Source organism: Ixodes scapularis, unplaced genomic scaffold (assembly GCF_016920785.2).
Source record: "Ixodes scapularis isolate PalLabHiFi unplaced genomic scaffold, ASM1692078v2 PGA_scaffold2__306_contigs__length_199485367, whole genome shotgun sequence".
Lineage (NCBI taxonomy): Eukaryota > Metazoa > Arthropoda > Arachnida > Ixodida > Ixodidae > Ixodes > Ixodes scapularis.
In genome coordinates this window covers 86,117,626-86,144,367 of record NW_024609857.1, presented here as the reverse complement: position 1 = coordinate 86,144,367, position 26,742 = coordinate 86,117,626, and the positions used below count along the sequence as shown (strand labels likewise).

At 45.1% G+C, this 26,742-nt stretch overlaps 1 protein-coding gene across 1 annotated transcript in view; it reads left to right on the top strand.

Annotated features, from left to right (window-relative positions):
- LOC8051260 (protein FAN) overlaps positions 1-26,742 on the top strand; it is a 74,700-nt gene that overhangs the window by 4,166 nt on the left and 43,792 nt on the right. The window contains exons 5-16 of the mRNA XM_042291944.1: positions 2,995-3,088; positions 3,153-3,221; positions 4,623-4,667; positions 4,744-4,796; positions 6,772-6,904; positions 7,628-7,699; positions 10,254-10,362; positions 12,377-12,470; positions 16,889-16,971; positions 17,992-18,071; positions 20,844-20,934; positions 22,077-22,140. Of these exons, the coding sequence (XP_042147878.1) occupies positions 2,995-3,088; positions 3,153-3,221; positions 4,623-4,667; positions 4,744-4,796; positions 6,772-6,904; positions 7,628-7,699; positions 10,254-10,362; positions 12,377-12,470; positions 16,889-16,971; positions 17,992-18,071; positions 20,844-20,934; positions 22,077-22,140 (987 nt within the window). The remainder of the gene's footprint in view (positions 1-2,994; positions 3,089-3,152; positions 3,222-4,622; positions 4,668-4,743; positions 4,797-6,771; positions 6,905-7,627; positions 7,700-10,253; positions 10,363-12,376; positions 12,471-16,888; positions 16,972-17,991; positions 18,072-20,843; positions 20,935-22,076; positions 22,141-26,742) is intronic.

Genomic DNA, 26,742 nt, shown 5'->3' with positions numbered 1-26,742 from the left:
ACTAGGCGATCCCATCCTTTAAACATTGTACCTTTTCAGTCTCATATTAATTGTTTTAAAGATTCCTTCTTTCCGTGCACGGTTGAGTTGTGGAACGGTATTAATGGATCTATGTGTATGGTTCAGTACGACGACTTTGTTTTAAAAATTGTGAAACTTGGTTTTGTTTGATGTGTGACTGCCAAATCATTATTCTGTATATGTTCATGTTTATTGTTTGCACTACTCATCTGTCTTTCACCTGTGTATTCCACTCCTGCAATGACTTCAATTGAGGTCGCAGTATGTTTAAATAAACATGCTGCGATTGATTTTGGCATTGCAACATAATTTCGAAATGAAGCTTGGAAGTTTCGATACACTAGAAGCAGAACCAGTCGATTTGTATGAATTGTTAAAACTACAGGTGTCATATAATAAAAAGAAAGCCTCACGCCGTGTTCTTAATAAATAAATGCTTGATTTGCACAACCTTAGAACTGCCGAGGATTACTTGAGCATAAAACATTAGTTCGGTCATCCACACTGGAATATGCTAGACCGTTTGGGACTCGCATATTTGGCTGTTTGTGGACGGAAATTGGAAATGGTACATAGAAAATCTCTTCAATTTATTTCTAATAAATTTGGACGGCATGACTCGCCATCATCATTAATGGAGTGAGCAGATTTAACATCCCTTAGACATCGCACAAGAATTGATTGATGGAAAACCTGTTATCGACCTTCATATCAATGCTGACAACTTGTCTAGCTTCCCCACTCTAGAACCAACACTAGAGCTTCAAATTCAAAAAGCATAAAAAAGCTTTCAGTGTTGCATTGATTGTTTTAAAAATATGTTTTCTCCTCATACCATATCACGTTGAAATAACATATCTCCCTGTATCACCGTTACCAATTCTGTTGGCAGTTTCCTACACCAGCTGGTCGCCTCATAGCATGTGTTTATTTCTACCAATGTTATTTTACTGCCTCTACTCCTCTCCTACTATGCCCTCGTTATTGGAGTAGTCGTATTATCTAATCAACAAATAAAAAATAAAGCCTAAGAGGACTAGTAACCTATCAGTGGTTTTTTATTGTGCTGCACTCCAGAATTAAAAATAAACTTCTGCGGTTAGGGATGAGGTAACGATAAGGGTGTCTATGTAAACTTTTATGTAAGCCAGCGCAGTGTAGTTTGATTGGTTTGGTAATGGCCAGCTTCCATGGGTTCGTGAAGGAGTGACCATTCGCTGAAGTTTGTGTGTGAACTTAGCAATTTAAGATTGCATTTAAATAACAGCCAGTGAAGTTGGCAAAAACTACGACTTAAAAAGGTACTCTGGCGTTTCATTCATGAGCTGAAAATTTTCTAAGACACCGCCCCCGGTTTGCCTGAAAATTTGCCGAATTGGTAACCCAAATATTATGCAAAGAACTTTTTTCTTGCAAAGTTATTGAATCTACAATTTTGGTCCTCACCATGTTTTTCAAGGTGAACTTATTCAAAGTGAACCCAACTGATTGCAAGCAGTTCCATGGTGTCAAATTAGGGTGGCCATATTTTCCGTTTTGGCCGGGACAGTCCCATTTTAGATGTTTGTTTCTACCATGCTGTCATTTTGTCTCAATACAGCCAGATGTCCCGTTTTTGTTGAAACTTGATGGCGAAATCAGTACCAGGCGAGGGGAAGAAATAAATGATCACTCGTGATAGTGTAATAGAATAAACAGTATACAAATGCTATCTCCATTAGAGTATGGTTTTTAGCTTTTTCAGTTGCTCCACTTGCCAATAAGTTTTGTTCACATAGACATCTTTACAGGGTACCTTTTCTATATTACACTATATTTGCCACGCTTATGTTTTGCAAATGGGTAAAAAAGGTGCTTGTGTACTCAACTACTCAGCGAAAAGCCCCAGAAAAATGTGTTTTATTGGTGAATTGAATAGTTGAGGAGCTTTTTTCTTTCTTCATTTTGCCCCCCCCCCCCCCCCCCTTTCCTTTCCTAAAAAGCTCTATGATCAGATTGACATGCAATCAAAGATTGCGACACGCCCACTTGTTTGCGATCCGGCATAGAAACTAGAGGGCGCCATGAGACGTGCCGCAGCCAATCGCCAGCGATTGCTTCCCGCGTGGCAAGAGGCCCGGCTAACAATGAACTGATTTTCGAATGTTTGTGACTTGCGCGCGGAAAGCGATCACTCACGATTCGCTCTCACACGTCTGATGGCACCCTTTGGTTTCTGCCCCGAATCGCAGAAGAAAGGTCGTGTGACAATCTTTGATCCTGTCTTCAATAGGGAAACGAGTAGTGTATCAATCTAATTTTTGAATTTTTTAAAAATGCTTGGAGCCTATACTATATTGATTTACGACCATAAATAGACAATCCCAGAAACCACTTTAGTCCCCCTTTAAAAAACATATGCAAAGGAAAAATCTTTTTTTTTTTTAAACAGCCTGGATTGACAGTCAAAATAATTTTACAATGAAAAAAAAAATATTTTAGAGCTATATTTATGGGGCGAAACGAATTTGTAGTTGGCGCCTGCGGGAACATTTGGAAAAAGGGCAACTAGCTCTCACGTGACTGGCCACTAGTCATGTGGTGCTTGTGCGTTTTCGGGAGCTTCCTGCGGGCTTTAAAAGTTATTAATCTTTGTTTTTTGTTGCACTTAAAATGAAGATTAATAAGTAACTTTAGAGCCCATAGGAAGCTCCCGAAAGAGTGCAACCACCACGTGACTAGTGGCTAGTCACGTGACAGCTTGTTGCCACTTTTTCGCGGGCTCCCGCAGGCACCAACTGTGAATTCTTTTAACAACGTAAATATAGCTTTAAAAAAATTTTTTTTGTAGTAAATTTATTTAATGACATACTTTTCCAGGCTGTTTCAAGAGCTTTTTTGTTTCCTTTGCATACGTTTTTCTAAGTTTTAAATATTGACAAGGTTCTACTGCACTGGAGGTGTCTTTAAGCTCTTGGTCCCGTGTCTTTGCAGGCTGTACAGCAAGAACAGCGTCATGAGCCTCAAGAACGACCAGGTGGTGGAGATGCTGGAAGGGAACTTCATCCGGCCTTACGTCTTCAAGAGGGTTCGTCCCATGGCAGACTCGGCTGCAGTCGGCCGTCCCTGACAGTCCCGCTTCCTTCCAACAGAAACGGGTCGCCTACCTGTTCTCCCTGACCTACGGCAGCATCGAGGAGTGCTGCAGGCACATATCCCAGGTCGGTGGACGTCGAAGATACGGGCATCTTGCTCAACTTGCCGGAATACGTAGTGAGGCAGAGTGGATGTGCAGAAACACAGTCTCTTGTTTCTGTGTTTACAAGGGGGTGTTCCCAAGCTAATGTTCGCAAGAATAACGCCGACTTGCCAACAGAGAAAGCCAGAAACACGATCTGCTGTGGCAGAAGCAGCAGGTGCTAAACAATGTTGCGCGTTTATTATCGAGCTCTACAACCATACGCCGTACCGACACTCGTGCGTATACATTCCGCTACGCTGTCAGGACAAGCAAGCCATCGTCGGTTTGCTTTTTCCTCGGCGTTGAGGGGGCGGTCAACAAAACTAAGCTACTCTATACTCGTGTACTAGTTGCGTGCAGTACAGGCGAAGGCAAGGCCAGGCGGGGGAGAGAAAAAGCAAGCACTAGGAAGGCTGGGGAGAAGGAGAGAATCCTCCCCTCCTCTCTAACGTTCCTAGTGCTCTCCCTTTTTCCCATCGCCCTCCGTTGCCCTCCTCTCCCGTCCTGCCATCCTAGTGCTCGCCCTTTCTCTCTTCAGCTGGCGCTGCATTCGCCTGCACTGTACACCAACTAGTGACATGGAGCATAGGGGAGGAAAGTAGTCAGTTGGGATACTAAACACAGAGGTAGATTTTAACGCCTGCCAGTACCCTTTGAAAGTTGATGCAAAAAAGCGCCAAAGTCGTGTTCGCGCCGACAGTGCCGCGCAGTGTATGTGTGCCCTCTCGCAGACAGATGTTTGTTAAAAGGAAGCTGAAGAGATTTTTGAAAAAAACAAATTAGAGGTGAATTCGAGAGTATTTTTATCCTGTGAACTGGAATATCAGGTTTCTTTTCCCCGCAGAGGTTATAACACAAAATCTTTCCTACCAATCGTTAAGTCATAAAATTATCTTTCAGCCGGCAAGTGCGTGTCGCTCACGTGGGCAGCGCAAAAGCAAGTGCAAGCTCGTCATGTATATTCCCCGGCACTGACACCAAACGTGATGTCTTTTTCTGACCTTTTTGAAAATAGCAGGAGTGCACGGGCATAGCCTTAATAGGCGCTGGAGATGCGCGATGGTGGTGATTCCGAAAACTCCTTTTATGACGTAATGCTCTGGGAAGGGGGGCTTCAGTGGTACTTTGAAAATGTTTTTTCTGCAGCCTCCGTGCACCAAATAGAAAAATAATCTCGATATTTGTGATCCGGGAGGCCAAATGAAGACGATTGAAGTGTTTTTACTCAAATAGCAGGATCTTCAGCTTCCCTTTAAACTGCAGAGATTGCACAGAACAATTTGTCAGCAGTGATTTGGCTCGGCCTTTGGTGTAAAATTAGAGGAAGTTTTGCATCGTCTCCCATTGCTTTGCTGAAGAAGCAAACTCGCACCCTTTTCAGCTGACGAGGGCCTCTACGTTGTCTGCTGCCGAACATGACGTCATGGTGAGTGAGGACGGCCGAGGTGTGGCCCTTTCCGGATCAGTGCCCGCAGCTCTGCTTCAATTTCTGTCTTCCCCAGGTGGCAGCCATGGTCCTCTCCTGGCAGTCTAGAATCACCTTTGACAGAAGTTGGTGAGCGACTGCTTGATCTTGCACGTGACTGAAATCGGAAATCAAAGATTAGTTTAAATGCGTCGCATTTATAAGGAGCTTTTAGAGCTTTTGTGTCTGCATCTGGGTGTAGCCTCGACAATTGCACAGTGTCGCGTAACTTTCTGATGTTATGTAACATTACAATGTCACGTGACAATGACATCACGGTGTTATTAGACGCAACCTCATGTGACACTGTGACAGGTGCCACCATTATGTGTCGTAACGTCGCGTCATCAGATGATCTAATGTCACATTTCGACGTCACATGTTCAAGTGACATAATGTTACGTGTCACGTAAGGTCATACGCTTTCGTAATAGTCATATGACACAATGACATCACGTGACATGTGACAACAGTTGACATTGTGACATCAATGAAACTGTAATGCCAGGTGATACCATGGTGTCTGAGTACCTACAAATGCTATGCTTTTAGGGTGCTCTCGGGATATACCGTATTTACTCGCACAATGAACGCACTCGCGTAATGAACGCACCCCCCCAAGTCGGCTCAAAATTTCGACTTTTTTTTCCACTCGCGTAATAAACGCAGCCCCAACTCCGATGTCAAAATTTTGACCCCCTCCCCCCACGCGTGCGAAATGAACGCACTTTTCTATCCTTATGCAGCGAGGTCGCGAAGGCATGGGCAGCGTGGGCGAACAAAACGCCTTTCAAAAGGCGTTAAAAAATTCGAGAAGATCCGACGGAAGCAAGAAAAAAGAACATGGAGAGGAGTTTTTTTTTTTTTTTTTGCACAGCGCAGTTTGAACTTTGGGTTCCCGCGCCGCCGCGCGCAAGGAGGTAAGAAAGAGAAGCGCTCTAAGCCAACGAAACAGCTTGCGAAAGGCGGCAAAAAGAAAGAAAAAACCCGCAGAACTGAGAGAAAACAAAAACAGAGGAGCTTTTTTTTTTCTTTTTTTTTTTTGTTGCACAGCGCAGTTTGGTTACGGGGGGTCGCGCGCCGCGCGCAAGGAGGTAAGAAAGAGGAGCGGAGAAGCCCTCTAAGCAAACGAAACAGCTTGCGAAAGGCGGCAAAAAAAAAAAAAAAAAAGAGAAACACGGAACAGAAAAAAAGGAGCTTCTTTTTTTTTTTTTCTTTTTTTTTTGCACAACGCAGTTTGGTTACGGGGATCGCGCGCCGCGCGCAAGGAGATAAGAAAGATAAGCGGAGAACCCTCACCTAAGCAAACAAAACAGCTTGCCAAAGGCGGCAAAAAAAAAACAACAAGAAACTAAGAGAAAAACAAAACAAAGAGCAGCTCTTTTTTGTTTTGTTTTTTTGCACAGCTTAGTTTGGTTACCGGGTCGGGCGCCGCGCTCAGAGATAAGAAGTTACTTCGATTTTTAAGGATAAAAGGTCGGTTCATTATGCGAGTAAATACTGACGCAAAAATTTTACTTCCCGTAATGAACGCCCCCCCTAACTTTGCATCGATTTTTCGGAAAAAAAGTGCGTTCATTCTGCGAGTAAATACGGTAGTATTAGAAAGATGGACAATTTTTTCGTTATATGTTTTCTCAACGAAGAAGTGTGGAAAATTTGGGAACCTCGCACATGTGAAAGGTAATTTCATACACAGAACAGATGCAGTTGTTTGTGTTAGTACCGAGTACCAAGTAGTACCGAGCTGCGCCGATTCCATCCGTGAGCGGGAATTGGGTCCGATCGTGCGTTTCGAGGAAGGACCTGTGAGGTGCAACTAGCATTCAGTTTAAAATTGAGAAGCCTTAGCATTAATTAAATATTTCCTCAACTACAGCAGCCTTTCATTCCCTGTTCAACCATTTCTGGAAAGATTCGCAGTCATTAGATTTCATGATAAACAGCTGTGCCTCGGTGAATGTAAGCGCAACGCATATGTCGACAAGCGAATGCGTCGACGAGCGAGTAACCGTTGCCCGTGTAACCTCAGTTGTGTGCCTCGATGCACGTCCATTTGCGACAGCCTGGAGGACCTGACGGAGGAGATTGTGCTCGAGACGAAGGCGAGCAAGATCACGCCCCTGGTGACCAACCCGGGCCTGGTGCTGCTCACCTCCCTCAGGCTCTACTTCCAGCCGTTCAACAACGTCGAGCCGGTGAGAGGTCCGCTTGATCGTTGGACGTTTCCCCCTGCAGATGCCAGGTGCTCCGCGGCTCCAACCTCCGTGTGTCCAGCTTAGACGAACGAGCTCTGCCAGTGCCGTGTGATGCCCATGGTGTCGACGGCGCTGCCAACAGTGCCGTTATAACGCATAGTCCCTCGATGTCCGCTCCATGACATCATAAAAGTGCCCTGCCGTCGCAGCTTCACTGGCAGATGTGGCACACGCCTGTTCTGCTGCAGGTCGCGCTCCAGCTTGGCGATTCACGGAAGCTGCGGCAGCCGGGAGTTTAGGTGCTGCGATAACGGCGACACTTGCATTCGCTCGCGCTTTTTGCCGAGGCTTCTAGCACCAACTGGCAGGACTGCAACATCCCACAGAACACCCTGGCTTTTGCGACATCGTTTGTTGCCACTTCGGCACCACTTTTGGTGTACGGACAGGATGGGACGTTAAACACACCAGTCGAAGATGCATTCCCGGCGTTATAGTGTTGAGGGCTTTTTGTTTACTACCTCTACTCCTCTCACTTTATGTAATATGTTCGATGTAAATGTTATTAAGGCCATTGAACTTGGACTTCCTGTTTTACATTCTTTTGAGTAATTTAGAAGGAAGCTCAAATCTAAGCTTCTTTTGACTCTTGTTTCTTGCATGTGTGGGTGCGAATGTTTCAGGGAAGTGTTTTGTCATGCGAGTTCTTTGCCCAATGTGCAGTGGCCCCACCTGAAGATCAACCTGTGCGAGGTGCAGCGGGTGATCCGACGGAGGTTCCTGCTCAGGCCAGTGGTGAGTGGTTTGTCCGCTGCATCCGTAAACCCCAAGCTGACAAAACAGCGGAAGCCGCGTACTTGCTGCACAAATTGAGCATTGACCTCCCACTCGAGCAAAACCTCAAAATGAAAACGTATAAATGGCGACATTTCTTTTTCTTCAGAAATTATAACAACGGAACAAAGCGCCGAAACCAGAAAACTTGTTACGTACTGACGGATACTATTAGTGCAGTGCAAACCCCGAGGCAGGATCTTCAAGCGCCAATACGTTTGGTGGAGACGAGTTTTGTGGGCTCATATGAGTTAGTGGTGTTTGCCTGCTTCTCAGCTGTGTATGAACACGGCCCCTCGATACGAAACTCGCAAGTGCAGCCCACCAAATGTGCCGCAAACGGCAAGACGTGTCTAGTACCCCGGGCGACCACCACGGTGCCACCGGTCGATGACAGCAGCGTTCAATCTCTGGCACTAGTTAGTTTATTCCGTGGTATCTCTCCGCTGATAATTATCTCTCTGTTGCTGCTCAGCAATGTGCATCCCCGGAATTGCTTGAAGCGCCCACGACTTCTAACGCCCTGAGAGAAAAACACGGCCAGTAGTGTTAACTGTGCAGTCTCGCCTTTGCCTATGTGCGACAGTTCGACGAGGCAAGTCCTACTTTGTTTTTGATTGAGCGGCCGTGGCATGAGAGAGGGAGACATCTTGAATCTCAGATTAATGGCTAATCTAGTTTCAGCTCAAAAGCAGTTCAAATGAACAGCTGCACAATTAAACTGCAGCATCTCGGTTTAGCAAATGTGTTTTCTGTTTCTATACCTTGTGGCCTTGCTATTTGTTTTCTACTTGTATTTTACATTTTAAATTCCTTGCCTATGTATAATACCTACTTCCATAGGGAGGTCCTTGAGCTAAAAAAAGTGACATTATATTTCATTTTATAGCACGGAACAAGTACCAAGAATTAACAGTGATGAATTCCACGATTTATTTAATAGGGTTGTAACTCGTGATGTATTCAGCGAGTGGAGTAATTTTGCTTACAATTTTAGAAGCAGCACGTTTAGCTGCTCTGTAATACCCTCTAATTTCTGAGTTACGTTAATAGATAAAATATGGTACAGTTGTGGTGTACTTTTTAACGAGCAATACCAAAAGCTCGAAAGCAGTTCACATGAAAAGGTCCAAAAAGCTGCCAACTAGCAGATATTTTTTGAGCCCCCTCGTCAAAATCATACCTTTCATGCTAAAATAAAATCTCTCTAAAAAAAAAAAAATTTTTTTTTAATTTGGTTTTTTGGACTTGTTTAAATCGAAATGAACTTGGTTTTGTGGAATGGTAAACTGGAAACAAAATCTAAAAAAAACTAACCCCCCGAAAATCTTGAAACAAATCCAGCATCATAGTTTTTACGGTTCCCATAACCGCGACTGATGCGTCTTGGCTGGTTCGCACATTTGCAATTAAGTGGGACCTAGCGCGTTGCAATCGCGCGTCACTGTTCACGACGAGAGAATGCACCGACGTCACCTGTCGGGCAGTCCTGGAACGCTTCTGACCCGCATATGTGTTTTTAAAAAATCTTTTTACGCATCATGCTTTTACTGCTAGCTTGAAATAATTCCGGCAGCGTTACACGCAACCATTCCCCAAAGATGGTGCGTACATTCAATCTTGCAAGTGCCACAAAACCTTCAGACTAAGTCTACGAAGATCGAAAGTGTCCCAGATCCACCCGATAGATGGCACCACCATGTTTTCCCACCGCAAGCAGCGAGAAACGGCGGCGACGGATTTGCTCGTGCTCAGAAACAAATGTGGGATACGGCCTTCGCTGTTCTTTGTTTCATTGTAAATTCTAGCGCGGTTACAAGCTCAAACACCGACACACGCACTAAAAGCACGAATCGCTGGGCATTTGCCGCACTCGATTAACTCGGCAGACGATAGAAGACGTAGGCAAAAACGACAAACGTTATGACGTTACGCTTTTAACGTCATTCGGTCGGTCCCGTCAACTCATAGTGTCAACTGCACTCTGATGAAGCGAAGTACTATACCTAATAATGTATTTTTTTCGTTTTGTAAAATTTTTGGCTTTTGCATTGCTGTTGGGTTGAGGCTGCATGACGCTTGCAGTCCCCGAGACGGGTCTCCGAGCGGAGCGTTTACTGCATCCTCAAAAGCAGTTCCTCAATTTCCACCTGGTGACTTCGTAGAGGTGTCGTGCCCCGCGATTCTTGTGATGGCACGGCAGCGGAGTTGAACAAGGCAGACGCCCGCCCCGCTGTAGGTCGCTGTGCAGACATACGTTCCACGGAACCAATGAAACCGTCGCAGATAGGAGACTGAATGTAATGGGATGTCACGACGACTGCGACACTTTTTTCGCTGGCATTTCTACGACCGGTCGCCGGGACTGCGACATCCGACAGCAGGATGCACCGGCTCCTGCGGTGCAATTTGTTTCCGGGACCATTTTCGTTTGCGCAGTTGGGCTAGGATGGTGGACGCATTGGTCGAGGGCGCATTCTAGGCACCCTGGCGACGTTGTGTCTCCTCGTTGCAGGGTCTGGAGTTGTACTGTTCGGAGAGCGCCCTGCTCAAGCACCTGTTCCTCTCCTTCAAGACGAGGGAAGACAGGGACCGGGTGTACGACCTACTCATGAGGCAGCCAGGTGGGCATTCTGTTTGGGGAATTCGCTTGGATGAAAGGGAGCCTAAAAAAAAAAAAAACTAAACTTGGAAAAAAAAAAAAAAAGAAATTGTAAGTTTGTGTGTAGACAGCGTAAGGTCGGTCTGCCTTTGAGGTGTAGTGCACTGGCTTACACTGTGGATGACAAATTTAGCCATTGCAGTACCACTACTAACCTAGAATGTACATTTTGAAACCCCTGGAGGTTCGAAAAAAAAATGCTTTGGATAACGATTGCAGATAAGTACTTATTTTCTACCAAAAGTTAGCAAAAACAAAAAAAGAAACTTTCAGCCTTTCCACTCTGGTGAAGAAGGAAGACCAGCGAAGCTGTACTATGGTGGGAATGAAGTATGATGACCGGCTGCTAATCGGCAAGCCAGAGTGGAAAGGCTTGAAAGGTTGCCGCCATTGCTCATAGATGGCGGTAGCTGTCCAGAGTTTGGTGTCATCATTTGTTGCCAGGACGGACGCAATACTGGGGAAATTAGCCCTTAAAAGATGCGCTGGAAAAAAGAGATCACAATGTCGCATCTGTCAAAGCATCCGCCGGCTGGCTTCGACAAATTTGATGCACTCACATTTTGCAGCAGTCGTCCACATTGATTTACGTAGAACATAGAAGGGAGCAAATAATCCCTAAATTACGCGGTTTATGTGTACGAAATTGTAGCGCCTCCGGGTTTGTTCCGTTAGACCTACGAAGCTTCTCGGGGTAGCGCATAGAGCCGTCCACGCACAGACTTGCCCAATCGAGCGTATAACATCGTGTACACCAACACAAAAATACAGAGGCACCATACTGAGCGGCGAGAACAGCAAACGACTCATGGCAGATTCAAATCACAGAAATAAGCGTCGCACACACACTGCGACTTCCCGATGGGGTGCTTGTGCGGAGGCTAGCTGGGCAGCGCTCGATCAGCTCAACTCAACGCGCTAGCAGCGCTAGTGTGCATGCGCACCGGCTGGTTCCGCCGCTAGGAGGCAGGCATGTCTTGTTTTTACAGCAGAGCTGTCTATGGCTAGGTTCTAGCAGATCGTCTCCGGCGACAGACCGGGCGTAGACCAAAGCTTTTCAAACGCCCAGCTATATGCCCCATTTATACTCCTCTCCACCGCCGCCGCCTCTTTCCCGAGTCTTGTATCCTCCTCGCCACTCACGGCATCTCTCTCCCCCCTGACATTGCGCAATGCTGCAAGCTCTTCAGCAGTCACCTGTGCGGTGCACTATAAAGCCTGCGCCGTGATTGGCGTAGCCGCGCTATAATAAAAATGTCTCTTCAATCAGCCAATAATCAACTTATAATAATCAGATTCTACATAGCAAATCCCCAATATAGCTAAACCCCAACATAGCAGATCCCACCAGAGCGCCAGCTTTGCTGGAGTTCCATCTTCATGGGGTAAAAGGGTTTTCAATTTTTTTTTTTCTTTGTCTTTGTTTTGTTCATTTACAAATTTTTTTCCTATTTTCCATTTTTTTCGCTCAATAAAAATGTTTTTTTTTAAAGAATAATGATGGTTTACGGAGCGATACCTGTTATTTAGCCTGCATTCAAAAGAAATTTGACGGCTCTTGCCTATTGCCAATCGCAAAATGCTTACCGGCGATGTCACTGTCCGCACGTTTTCAACACGCTTTGTCGCCACCGGACCTTGAGCTGTTTTTGCCCGATCAAATAAAAAATATGATGCACTAATATTTCGTGGCTCCTGCTTGTTCCCCGAGTAGCCCGAACCACTAATGAGGTAATAACATAAATCTGCCAGAAGCTCAAATGTCATTAGGGCCCCTTTAAAATGGCCATCAAAACTTCCCGAATTGCTTGTTTAGAGTGATACTCATCCTTATAAAATCTGCTTGAAGTAGATTTCTGTGCCCCCTATAGCTTGTGATGCTGCAGTACTAATAGGCACACCTTGCTTCATGGCAACGTCTGGATCCAGGATGTGACAAAGTGGTCCTTTCGTAAACTATATGTTTCTTCCCGCAGCACTGCAGCTGGACGACAAGGGGCAGGAGAACATGACCCTGATGTGGCAGAATGGCCTCGTCTCCAACTATGATTACCTGCTCTACATCAACAGGTCTGCAGCTTTGTAACTATTATAGTGTCTGGCTTGCACCTTGTTTGTCACTAGAAGTGGCGGGTGAAAATACTATATGGACACACAAAACCACTAAGCTACCGTATTTATTTGAAAATATGTCTATCTTTTTAGGAACAATGCCTGCGGGTGTATTTCTCTGCAGTGCTCAAGAATAGCCAGTCGTTGCGATTTACGAAAGAAGCCCAGCGAATGGCGAGGCACCGATGATGTCGGAACGCAGAAATTAGGTCTGTGTGGATCACATCTCTTTCATTCAAAACGTTACCTCTACTAGCCATTCGCCGGCTCCTTCCGTAGGCCTTAAAGAGGCTTGGACACAAAAATTGAACTACGTCACCCTCGAAAGACTAGTCGCTCTCGCGACTAGTCTTTCGAGGGTGACGTAGGGCGCATTTTTCCGACTGTCGGCTGTGATGCACAGCATTACGGTCAACCTTTGCTTCTCATAGCCAGTCGTACGCATTTTTACTTCTCGGGCGCCTACTTTGTTCACGGTGCACATCCTTGGCATGTCGATGTACACAGGGGTCTCATCGACATTGCCGATCTGTCCGAGTCCGTGAAAAGATTCGCGACGCAGCTTCATCACATAACGTTAGAAGTTGACAAGCTTGTCCTTGAAATCCACCGGTAGCTTCTGGAAGATGGTGGTGCGGTGTCTCAAAAAGAAACCGTTCCTCTTCATCGATCGCTCCGCCCAGCCACGGCTTGCGCAGAACGCCGCATTCCGAACTGTTCAGCAGCGCCGTGATTTTCGTTGTCTTCCGCGTGATAAATAACCGTTGTCTTGAACTTCATTGTGTATGACGTTCTCTTCGCACTCATGATGGACGACTTCCGCAAACCACGTGCACACAGTGAACGGAATACGCCTCGCAAGTGGGCTCATTTTCGTCTTCTGCGCATGAGAAAGGAAGTAAGGGTGACGTCAGAACGCCGAGCCCTGATTGGCTGATCGAGACCCCCTATCTCAGCGTCGTCTGCTCCGTTGCAACGTCGTCTGCTCGCAACATTGTCTGCGTCTGTCTTACCTTTCCTGCAACTTTCGGAAGTGCAGGTCTTTACAAGCGAGCTCGACTTCGCCTTTCAGAGAGGGCAGACGACATTAATCGAGCGGTACATTGTTTTTGCCTAACAACTAGCAGACGCGTATCAAGGAGGGAATTGTTAAAGAACTCACTGGCGAGGTGTCCCGAGGCGCCGAGGTTTGTTTGCTAAGAACCGAGAGTGAGCGTGTTAGTGTCTGTAAGTTCCCTCCCAAATACTTTCTCCCTCCTTTCGTGTGCGGCGAGACCCCTCACTCTTTAACGGCGTCAGCGGGTTGGCGCAGTTAACGTCGTCTGCTTTACATTTGCTAGTCAAAGCGATGGCTGCTTTACCTTTCCTGCGTCTGTCGCAAATTCACCGCCTAACTGCCGAGCTCGCTTGGTCGCGTTTGGTGGAATCGTGGCCGTTGGAGCTTTTCCCGGGTGTTTGTGGATCCAGCGTTCTTGTTCGTCGTGGTCTGTTTCAAGTACTTTTTACTTTTTTCTTGCTGCTTGAAGTCGGGACGTGTGAGAAGCGCACATAGAAAAATCAAACGTCCGTGGGTCGTCGCGACCGCGACGCTGTCGGCCATGCTGATTTGGTCGTAAGAAGTGCGTAAGACAGCTTCGGAGCTGTCGTAGGATTTCGTCGTAACCTGCGCAAAGCTTACGAAAATTTCGTTTCGTGAATACGAACTTGTTCTTCAGTTTTGTCTTACCCACATTTTTGGCATAAGATTGTTTCGTGAACCTGGCCTCTGCACTTCTGAAAGTCGCAGGAAAGGTAAGACAGACGCAGACGATGTTACGAGCAGACGACGTTGCAAAGGAGCAGACGACGCTCAGATAGGGGGTCGCGATCAGCCAATCAGGGCTCGGCGTTCTGACGTCACCGCTACCCCCTGCGCAAGAAGCAGACGAACTTGCCCTCCGCATACGATTGCGAGGCCAATGCGGACGAATAGACTTAACAGACTAAACAACCGACTACCACAAGCACAAGGAGACCAAACAAACAAAACATCTTCGATAGAGGGTACGGCAAAAGCACCCTCTTTCGCAACCTGCACGGATGCAAAAGTGGAAAACGGCGGTACATGTGCTGCCATCTATTAACTGACGTTGAAACCAAGCGCCAACGGCCGTTCGCGACTCCGGCGCTCGGCGATACCGGTGTCTCCGGTCTCAAATTTGCTGTTGGGACGGGGGTACTTACATTCGCATGCAAACTTTTTTTCAGGTGTTTATGTTTCAAAGTGGGCGGAATGCTTAGAATCGCGAAAATATGGTAATTCTCAAATATGTCATACCAACTAGCCCAAGCTTCAACTTTAGCTGCACAGTATATACACCAAGCTTTCACGATTTTTAGATCTCTAGTACCGTATTCACTCACACATAAGTCGACCACGAATATAGGTCGATACCTTTAAATTAAACTCTCGGAGAATAAAAAAAAACCATAAATAGGCCATCTTTTTTTTTTTTTTTAAAGAACAGATGAAAGTTTGGACAAATGAAGAAACAAATTTTTATTTACAGCTCTCTCGGCTAAATAACAGCGCAATGCCAAAAACTTGATCATCAGAACTTCCGTACATTTCATTGTCGTCGGAAGCTTCGTCGACATCCTCACAAATTTGCAACAATACCTCACCGACGCAGTTATAAAAGGGCGACAATAAGAAACGAGAGAAGGTGGAGAAGGGCGAAGCGACGAAAAAGCAAAAAGAACACGAGAGCAACAAGAAGCGAATGTAACCTCCGTATGTTGTTTTGCTGCAGTTCTGTCCGTGAGGGGGAGAGGGGTGGAGGGGATAAAGTGCGCGATGGCGGTTGTGCGTTGCCTCCTTCTCTCTCCACTTCCCCCTTGCGTCGAAGACATGCGCGAGCGGCGGTGGTCGCGTACAGGCGAAAAACCACACGATTGAGGGATGTGTGCAAACTTCGGCCACAGCTTCGGTTGTTTTCGTACACCAAAAGCTTTCCGAAACAAAGAGCAGCGCGATACTACGGCGACGCCGGCTCGGTGACTCAAAAGCTCCATGCGCTTGGTAAGGTTGCAAAATTTGGTTACAAATGTAAGAAGGTTGACTCATATTTGAATGCATACAGTAATTGCAATATAATCAATATGCGAATTTTGATCATTTTTATTTGGTGACCCGGCAACACTGTCCAAGGTAGTCACACCACGGTGCCCATAAACCACGCGGTCATGAACGCTCTCTCATCTAGGTGCCTCCCCCCCCCCCCCTTTTGATCGCCCGAGCTCGCCACGGTACGATCGAAACCACTCGCTCACCTCGGTACCCCAGCACTGTTCTCACTCTCGCCCCTGACCCTTTGTTCTTCCACCCTACGTGCACATGCGAGATTGTCCCAGACGATGGCGACCGCTCAAGTTCATCCTTCACTCACCGTCGCTGCAACTGGTCGCCAGTGGGTTGCAATCAAAATGAGCAGCTTCCAATATCTCCCGATAACAATGACTCTCATCACTGCTGCGATCAGTGCCAAGGACTTCGACGAAGCTAGCGGTGCCGCTTCGTCGAAGCTCGAGGTGCCAAGAGAGCCAAGTCTTTGAGTGTGTGCAAGGGGATGCCGCGCGGTGGGCTGGCGACGTTACCAGCCCATCAGCACAGTGGCCTTTTTGAATGAGGCGGATCCGAAGGTCCCACATATGAGTCGATTTATCCACAAAACTATCGCACCATTTTCAAAACAAACTTAGCAGGATTATAGGAACATACTATGGGTCATAGCAGTCTAGTTATCTTGTATTTTATTTTGGGCATATCCTGACCCATTTAATGATTGGTCTCTGTGGGTTCTGCGGGCAATTAGAAGCGCAGCTTGTTACATAAAAAGGTCAACCTATTTATGCATAAATTTGGTAATGGCCTTTTTCGTCTTTAGAATGGTGGCTCTCAAATGGGGATCCGCAGACCCTATGGGGTCCCCAAAAGGCCTTCTTAGGGTCCCCAAAACCCTCACCCGAGCATTAAAATGTATTTTTTAAATTGATGCTTAGCATCTTGGATGTGTAGTTAGTGAGTAGAGTTGATTAGTCTATGTTCCAGAGCTTCAAAGTTGGCTTGCATGCATACAGTTTTCTTTATTTAGGTACCCTTTTGTCATCGTAATCATCTACTATTATTTCTCCCCCTTCCCGGTGGATGGGATTCCCCATTACTTTCGCCGATCCAGAAGGGGTCCCTGAGACATTGGTGGTTCATCTGTAAAACCACTGCTTTAGAACTTTACTTTGAGGCAGTGTGTTGAAGGGGTTGAATACGTTTCGGGTTCAGTGGTGCTCAGCTAGCAGTGTCTGCCGACACTAAAAGGAACTTTTTCATTTTGCTTTAGCTTGGCCGACCGAAGTTTCAACGATCTCACGCAGTACCCGGTATTCCCCTGGGTCATTGGGGACTACTCAAGTAATACGCTCGGTGAGGCCCTCTTTTTGTACTTCGAGAATGTCACATTGTATATTCGCGCGAGAGTCGCACACTTTGTTTCAACATTTCGGGCAAAGTTTTTAGAGGAAAATGCCACATACTAGTATGTGTGTCCGAACACCTTGGCACCACACGACCGCCACATTTCTCACGTGCACCTATGGCGAGAGATTTGTCTTTGGAGTGTCTGGTGACAAGACGTCAGCTGCTCCCCGCTTCGACGACCTTACTGCAATCTTTTTGCTGCGTCGACTCTAGCTCCCGAGACCCAAATACTACTGCCGGCATTGGCTTCAGCCAACGTGAACAGTTCACTTGGCAGCACACCTGCGTTGCTCTGTTCCGTTGGTGGGCTATGGATGTCTGCGAGCCTGGAAAACCTGAAATTGTCAGGAAATTTGAAAGCACCCGTAAAAGGTGGGGAACCGTCGAGGGAATCAACAAAAAGTTGGCAAAGTCTGAGAAAACGACCGACGAGAGTTGCCCAGTGATGCACAGAAACATTGGGAGGGTGGCGCGCAGTGGCGCAGATGGCCTTCACGCCGAGCAAGAGTTGCCTGAGGTATTGCTAGGCAGCGTAAGCCACCATTTCATCTGCCAGATAAAACAAATGAGGCTCTAAGAGCCACCGAAACCCCATCCTCTGCACTTTCTTCCCTTGTAAGCGTAGGGGAATTTTGTTAAAATGTTAAGAGAAAACCTGGAAAAGTTGGGGAACTTGAAAAAGAGCAATTGGGTAGACACCCTGGGACTGTTTTAACATTTCTGGAGGACAGAAAAGTGTTCCCCGTGATTTCAGATAAAGGTTCAGACAACCAGCAACAATGAGTTTAAGCACCAAGATGGCCAAGGCCTTATTACTTTGATGCATAGCTTATTTAGTGGCTGTTGTGGTTGCCACGGAAAGGGGGGACCAGACCTTGTTGAGCCAGGAGCTGCCGTCTCCATGTCCGGCCCCCACACTGTGTGCTTGTTTTGTATTGACACAAATAAACGATCGATCGATTCCAGACTTGACAAAGGATAGCAGCTACCGCGACCTGTCCCGCCCTCTGGGGGCGTTGAGCGAGCTGCGACTCAAGAAACTCAAGGTGAGGTCTTCCGACAAGCTTGTGACTGGGCTTGCACACTTTCGGTAAATACCAACAAACTCTGTAACCTGGCTTGCACACTTTCGGTAAATACCGACAAACTCTGTAAACGAACCGCCTAGCTGGGTTTGTTGAAATTTTGGAAAACCATAGATTCCGAATGGCAGAAACAGCCGAGCTTCACGGAAAGAAAACATTTTCTCTAAAGTTTTAGTTGAGGTTAACCTGGAAAACATCCCCTGGCGAACTTTCTCCGAGACAGCTTCTTTCTTTGGAAACCGCTCACCTTATCTCGTTTCCTCGTTCAATCGGTACCGGCATATTTCCAAAACGTTCGGTTTGCGCCCATGTTCCTCGGAGCTACTTCCCTGAAACCGTTTCGGTGTCCTGTTCTCTTCAATATTAGGCCCGATAAATGCTGATTTTGTGTTTGACACCAGAACTTGACAGCAAAAAACACAAAATCTGCAAGAAAATAAACTTTAAAAAATGTGCATGAATTCGAAAAAAAATAAACCCCGAAAACACGGAACCCTACTTATGGGTTCCATGTTCCCGTGCCTCGAATGTACAGTCGAGCCCTGTTATATCACCCTTCTGTATTTCAAATTACTGTTTATATCAAACGGTTCATACATCCCCTTGAAAATTTAATGTAATAGTAGTATAGCAGTGTTGTCTATTTGTATCGCCCACGTGCCTAATTTTGCACAGCAGAATGTAGGAATACAGCATTGTACAGTTAGTTCTTGAGTAGCATAATTGATGTTTTGCAAGCAATGTTGCACACTACAAAAGTATGCACTTGCAAGCGGATAACAGTGGCGCCGAGCCCCCAGTACGCTCGAGTGAGGATGAAGAACAGTGCTATCGGGAGCTGTGAGACTTCCAAGAACTAAAAGTACCAAACAAGCGAAACAGAAAGTTGCGCGCTGGGGGGGGGGGGGGGGGGGGGACGACTGACGCGGGTGAGCTGGTCGCCCATTATAGAGGAGATCGTGGCACTGGCCCACAGCGTGGTCGTTGCATGTGTAGAAAAACTTTAGAGTTTCCTCTAAGCATTGTGGCAGTGGTGACATAACAAACTGGCTGGTGAGGGGTCGGTCTACAGTAGTATATTTGACAATTGCAACTCAAATCAAGCATTTCTAGAATGGCTTGCTAGAGACTGTTCTGACAAGGTTTTATTTTCACTTGGTGTTTATATTTTCTAAAATTTTATCTTTCCTGATATTGGCAGTGTACTTACCTATTAATGTTTAAAGTATATCTTTAAATGAGTGCCCTGACAACAAGGTTTGATTTAAGAAACCTACTTTCATAGTTATAAAATATGGTATACCCAGACTATTGTAAAAACCTGAGACTAAGGAAGCAGAAGAGCAGGCACACCTGTGAAGACAGTGTTTGGTCTCTTCTTTTTTTCTCCTTCACCTCTAGTTTTCTAACTGTTAAATGTTCACCTATGTTTTCCATTGTACACTGTTGCAAGGTTTGAATGGCAGCTTCAATTACACTGTTCATTTCACTTTAAGAATGTATAACTGCAGTGAACCTGTCATTAAATTAAAGGTTCCTCTCACCAGCGAGCTAGTGAGAGCCGCTAATATCAAACCTTTGCCAAAATGAACTGTTCGGCTAGTTGGATAAGCAGTTGTGAATGCTCTACCTGGTTCCCAATGCCGAATAGAAGTGAAATTCCTATTCCTCTTCTTTTTTTTTTTATCTCCTGTTTTTTTTTTTTTTTTTTTAAATTTTACATACAATATATTTTTAAACTCCATCTTCAAATTTATTTTTCTTTATCCTTTCATTATTATTCATTTTATTTGTTCCTAAAGCTCTTTTATTTATTTACTTTTATCTTTTATTGCTGCACTACCAACTCACGTTCTTGTCTTTTTCTTGCACATTAAAATGACCGTTGTTAGTTTACACTTGTCCTCTTCACAACAGTCAAACCCGTTTATAACGAACAGCAGGAAACGCTACGATCAGTTCGATATAGAAAGTAGTTCGATATAGCGAAAAACATTTACAACGAACTTCCATGAGAGATTCTTTTTCATTTTCATCCCTTCAATTCCTCCTTGTAACAAAGTGCTAAAAAGTTGTTTTTTTTTGCATGTGTGCAGAGTTTGTTCTTTTAGGTTATCTCCCCTTCTGAATCGCATCTCTTTGTGAGCCAACGCTTTGGGATGAAAAGTTTTTTTTTTTCTGTGCATGCGTGCAGAGTATTTTTTTAGCTTTCTCTCCTTCTGAATCGCTTCTCTCCGCTCAATTTTGTTCACGGCTTGAGCTTCTGAAATTTTCTTTCTTTCTTACTTCTTTTTTGGGGAAAGGGACAGGCTAGAAGGCAATTGTTTGCGTGTTTTTGGAAGCCTTCCCGGGGGGAATAAGTTCGATATAGCCAATATGTTGTTCGTTATAAAACTTACTATTTACATGCGTACTAATTTAAATTTTCTGTGAGTTCGATATTGACAATAATTCGCTGTATGTGGGTTCGTTCTAAACGGGTTTCACTGTACTTGACCTTGTTCGCAGTGCTATTTGTGTTCCTGCTACGTATCATGAATGAAACGGCAGAAACAAACAGAAAGCACCACAGTCTATAGACACCTTGTTGGTTCTCTGGTTGTTCTCCTCTCATATTTCATGGCAATGTTGACAGTCCTTCTTTCGTGAGCTGATCTCATTCTTTGCTGGAACACCTCCGAATGACGGCCATGGGACTTTGACCGCAAGCCTGCGTTGCACTCCTTCTTGCAGGACCGGTATGCAGAGATGGGTGAACCCAAGTTCCTCTATGGGTCACACTACTCCACACCGGGCTTCGTCCTCTACTACCTTGTCCGCAAAAGTGAGCGTTTCCATCCAAATGCTTGACCAGTCACTCGCAATGCTGGGGTCACTTCCATATATAATGGAAATTGTCTCGGAAGCCTGAGACAGAAGTCCCGTGTCCAGGCGACGGTACAAGATGTTCTGAGAAAGTTAGTTTCTGTATCGGTTCAGATGCAAAGAAGAAAAGGTAGTAGCATTATACGCTAGTGGCAAGTTTGGGATGATTCTACCAGATCAGCCGTTTTACCAGATTCCAATGAAAGGGACCCACACTTTTGTTCACACTCCGTTCACCCTTAAGCTGACGGCCCAGTGGGAGCTCTACATGCTTGCCAGATCAACCAACTGCCTCTCTTTCATCATTTGACCCCGCTCTCCGTGCATGGGTGGGCCAAAGCGTATGATGTATGTACGTATATGTGTGACTGGCCCAAAGAGCCCATAGTTTCTACTGCCCTATCAGCTTGGCCTTAAACAGTATATTAATCACCATTTAACGAGCCAAGGTGAGGAATGCCAATACAATCGAATCTTGTCAATTCAATCTCTGAATTCAAACTTGCAGATAATTCAAATTAACATGCAGGTCCTATCCAATGCGTTTCTATGGGAGGAAACTCCCGTGCTTTATTCAAACAAATGTTCAGTCCCCCTCGAGTTTGAATTACAGTAAAACCTCGTTATAACAAAGTTGAAGGAGCGGTTGTAATTATTTTGTTATAACCATTAGTTTGTTATAGCCAATGTCTATTTCTTCCCACTATTAGCAAGCAAGGGGAATTATGATTGCTTTGTTATATCCATTAGTTTGTTATATCCCATTTTGTTATAACGAGGTTTTACTGTACAAGATTCAACTGTAGTTGTACTTCAGGAATATAGGCATTCCGAGTTTAGCTGTCAACCAAAGATGATTTCTGAAGCTTTGTACAATAGTGTTTGTACGGTTCTGCTCAAATGACTCACAGGATTATGACAATAAACCCTGAAGCTGGGAAAAGATTCATGCAGTAAGAGAGAGAGAGAGAAGAAAAAAAAGTGGGGAGGAGTGGAGACGGACAACCGTCCTGTTCAATATATACCAGCTCGTCTGCACGTTAAGCCTTTTCTTTTTTTTTGTTAATCATACAAGATCTTTTGCATTGCTCTGCTTTTCAGTGCCTCAGTACATGCTCTGCCTACAGAATGGACATTTTGATCGCCCGGACAGGATGTTCAACAGGTGAGCTTGCTGGTCGTTTCATTCGTAGCGGTCATTTTTCTAATCCTACTAGGCTTGAATGACTGTGCCAATACTTTTCGGGTAGCGTGTCACTGAGATGAGATAGTTGAGAACCAGGTTCTGCTCAAAACATATTTCTGGTTTATTATTATAGTATTCATGCTTTCGGCTGAAAGCTAACGCTTGAAACTGTGGAAGTTTCAAGATGCTGGATCTGCACCAGCTTGCTCCTGAATTTTCCATTTGCACTATGGAATCTAAAACAAGGAGTACATAATGATTTCCTGTTGCCGTAAACAAAAGCTCGAAAAGGGTCACTTCAAACTGTACTTATGAAATTTTAGAATTTTCTGTTGGAACGTGAAAGCTCTTACAGTTGATTATATTAATAGGGAATTTAAATATAACTAGAAATGTACACAGCATATTCAGAAATAAGTTAGTAGTTACTGTCACCATTTATCCTTAGTCACCATTTATGATTACCAACACTCGAGTAAACAGCAACAATGAAGCAGCAACAATTTGAACCCTTTTTCTCTCAAGATGGAAATGATTGATAGCGTAAAATGCTGCTAGAAGATGTGAGATGTTGCCCGGCCCCGGGCATTCTTCGCCTGTTGGATGCATTGATGTCAACAAACACACCGTCGTCTGTGGCCCGCTTTCGGACAGTGAAATCGTGAAAGTGGTTAGGCCTAATTTCATATACTCCAAGTAAATGCTTTTTTTTTTAATCCGCAAGAGAACGGCGCAGCGAGGTGCACACTGCGTCGTAGGTTTAGAGTGTCTGGTAGCCCCTGGTAACAGCAGTCTCCGTGAACGAAACTTGATCCGTGCAAGTGTGCCTCAGCGGTTGGCGATTGGACTTCGTACGAGTTCTTATACGCGTAGTCGCGACATATACCTGAGCACGCCGCCGGATACTAGCAATATATATCACCTAAGAATGGTCGCATTGCTCTCCGTGCTGAGTGAGCTTTGTAGAGCGCTTTTCCTCCAGCAAAAGGTATGCTGAAAGCAGCCTTAAAGGTTCCCAATTTATAAAGCAGGATTACTGCGGCGCACCCCCGACCAGCCGCGGGTACGCCTCCATCAGTAGAGACAAGCCCAGTACCTTGCCGTGTCATATTGGCACCTAATACGACATCTGCCCGAAGTGTGTAAATGCAAAAATTTTGCCCTGTGTAATAAACCCCCCCCCCCCCCCCCCCCCCCCCACCCACCCAAAAAAAAAATGGGTCAATTTTTTGGGGAAAAAAGTGTGCTCGTTATGCGAGTAAATATGGTATATAAGTATTACAGTTTAGTTTCAGATTCATGTGTGGATCATCCCCCTCTTTCGTTCCTCGGTCTCAGGTTTTTGGGATGCTGATCTAGCATCTCTTGATTAAAACAACTGGGTGATTTCATTAGAATTCGACCAAACTTGTCGGGGGGGGTCTTTAGATTTAATCGTAAAAAATATATATGATACCCGAATCCTTGTGATGAAAGAAACTGCCTTTGAAAAAAATTAGAATTGTATAGTTTGAGAGAAAAAAATTCTGAGGCGCTGCAGGGTAGAACACGTCAAATTCCCAATTTGATTTTATCTCGACTTTAGCCGCCATTTACAAAATATCGAATTCTTGCAGAATTATTATATTTATTACGCAATATTTACGCAGACTTGGCTATTTTTAGAGGTAAATTTCTGTCTTCTGTTATTTTAAATTAATGTTCTAAAAAATCTCAAACATGCAACCTAGAGCAAGTGTGACGCAACTTCGGACAGCTATATAAAACGAACGGTAGGGCGCAATGACGTGAGACAGATATCTGTGTGTAGCTATCAATGTAAGCTATCGATTGACATGTATTTTCTGGTTATTGTGTTTACCGTGTTGTTTTTATTCTGCCACAAATATAGACAAAAATGAAAAATATGCAAATTTTGAAGTCAATTTTCTCAAAAAAGCCATTTTTTATTTCGTTCATACTTTTTTAATTCATTGCCCAGATTCTGCTTAATAACCGGGTATAAATATTGCTTGACCTTTTTTTGTTGTAGTTTTAGGACAACCAGTTGAATAAGTCATTTTTATCGCGTAATACCAACCTCCGGCTCCGGTATGCGGGCTTCACCGCAACATTGATAATTGGCTCAGCAATATCAGATTTCACTGACAACCACTTTACCTCGTTGCATTCCTAGTAATATACTTTTTACAAAAAAAGAAATGTCACAAAAAAATGACAGAAGGCAAGTGGCGTAGGCAAATTTTTTTTTCTCTTTCAAACTTTTTTAATTGATTTCCCGTGTGTTGCTTACCAGCTGGGTATGCACGTTTTCTGGCACTTTTCTTTATGTTTGTTTTTACATCAAAAGAAAGAGCCATGTTCGTTACATCAGTTGCAACTGGTCCAGTTGTTAGGTGAAGTATAGGTTCAGTAACCTCTTCGCGAGCGCCAGCAAAAGGCTGCGATTCTTATCATGAAGATTACCATGCGACTCTTAGTTGACCTCGGCGTGCGCTGTTGCAAGAGGGTTATGCTAATCTTGTTAGAGCGGAACTCGCGTCGTCACAAGCTGTCGCAATGCATCACAGCGAAGTGGAACTGTGTGAAGCAGTCCTTGTCCTTCTCCCAATAAATTTATGGGCGGAAGCTTGAGACTCTTTGGTGCCCGAAGTTTCTGTAGCTCGGCTGGGTCAAGTTTGTCAAAAGGAGAAAACAAATGCAGTAAACACTAGACATTATCACGCCGGTCGATGGAGTCGTAACTGTATACATACAGCTTTTGCGGATACTTATTTGTTTCAAGGGTGGCAAGTTATCACCAGTACAAACATGGCCACAGTGTCGGCAAGAGCATCAGAACAAAAAGGAAGGTTTGGTTGGCTTATCATTTTGTGTCTTCGTTGCAGCGCTTTTCTCCGGAACTAATGTTTGTAGTCCTCTTTGAGCCCCTGGTGCTATGGTCTGTCTGTTTCTCTTATCCATTATTTATTTTTACTTGTAAGCGAATAACACGCACCATGACATTTCTGGCGTCCTTAGGTTGATTCGCTAATCAGTGTCTATATTTGCCAAACTCATCTAGTATAAGAGAATAAAAAAAATATAAGAAGAGGGCTTGCAGCAATGAATTTGTATAAGAGAACTGCGGAACTGCGTCGAAAGCAGAAAGCCGGAACCTCCCGAGGAATGAACGCGTTATTTTGAACTCAGTCATGGCTGCAGTTTTCAGCTTTAAAAGAAAGAGTTGCGCGGACTACTTCGAGAGACATAAGCGAAGGGTATACCGCAACCGACGTTTTCGTTATGTCACCGATCTCAACGTAGACGCCTTGAAGATGATCCTGCCTCCATCGAAAGCCGCGGCTCTTGCGTTGGATGACGTGCTCTGCCAGAACTGCTTCCAGTACACCGGTGAGAAGCTTTCATCATCTGTCAGTGATCCATGCTCGAGCTCTCCAGCAAGCTGCATCGAAGAGCACGAAGTAGTGGAAGGTCTTAACGAAGAGATTTCTGCTGCTGGGCTTGAAACAACTCCTTTGCGCATGCCTTCTACAGTAAACCCGAAAAGCCGTCAGGCATATGCTAAAAGAAAACAGCGGGAGATTGAAGGATCACACAGCCGACAGGTACGAAAAAAGTTGGCGACTGCATATACCTTGGAGCCAAGTGGGTCAAGTTCTCGCAGTGATCAACCATGCCTCGGCTGCGACGGGTGGTGGGCAAACATCAGAGAGGCCTTTGTGAAGGCGGCATCTTACCAGGAGAGATGTCAGCTCCTCACGCTTGTGCCCAAGGGCGTAGCCACTAGGGAGGTAGAACGGCTAATTCCTGAGGCATCGAAGTACCTTCTGAAGAAATCAAAGCAGCTTCGTGAACGGTTCGGCGTATGGGAGCGTCCGGAGCCTTATCACGGTGGAAGCATAAGCGAGGACACCATACAGGCAGCCACGCAATATTACACCGACGACGATCTCGACTGTTCTCGGCAGAGCCCAAACAAAAAAGATGCTGTTAAGCTTCTGAAGGATGGCGAAGAACATGTGGTCGTGAAGCGGTATATGACAAGGTCTGTCCGAGAGACGTACAGGCTGTTTAAGGAAGCAAACCCGGACTCAAAATTAGGTCTGACTAAATTTTACTCGCTGCGGCCAAAGTGGGTCAAGCTAAACCCTGAACAGACTGTCTGTGCATGTGTGTGCTGTACGAATTTCGATTTGTGCTTTTCCACCCTGAACAGCATGCGAGAAGAAAAAATAACAAAAGAGGAGATTCTCGCTTTGTGCCTCTGCCCTGAACCCTCGTCCGAATGTTTCAGAGGCGAATGCAAGGACTGCCCCTCGACTGACAGACTCTCCCTAGAATCATTGGAAATGGTGCCTGAAGAGGAAATTACATTTTTCACATGGGAGAATGGTAATTTGATAAGCAAGACTGCCGACTCCAGCGCCTTTTTGAAAGAGCTACAGAAATGGGCCACAAGGTTTTCCACGCACAATTTTATTCGTAGGACACAACGGGAAGCCATACGGATTGAGAAGTCTAGTGTGACCTCAAGACACATCGTCATGCACTTCGATTTTGCGGAGAACTGGACGGTAA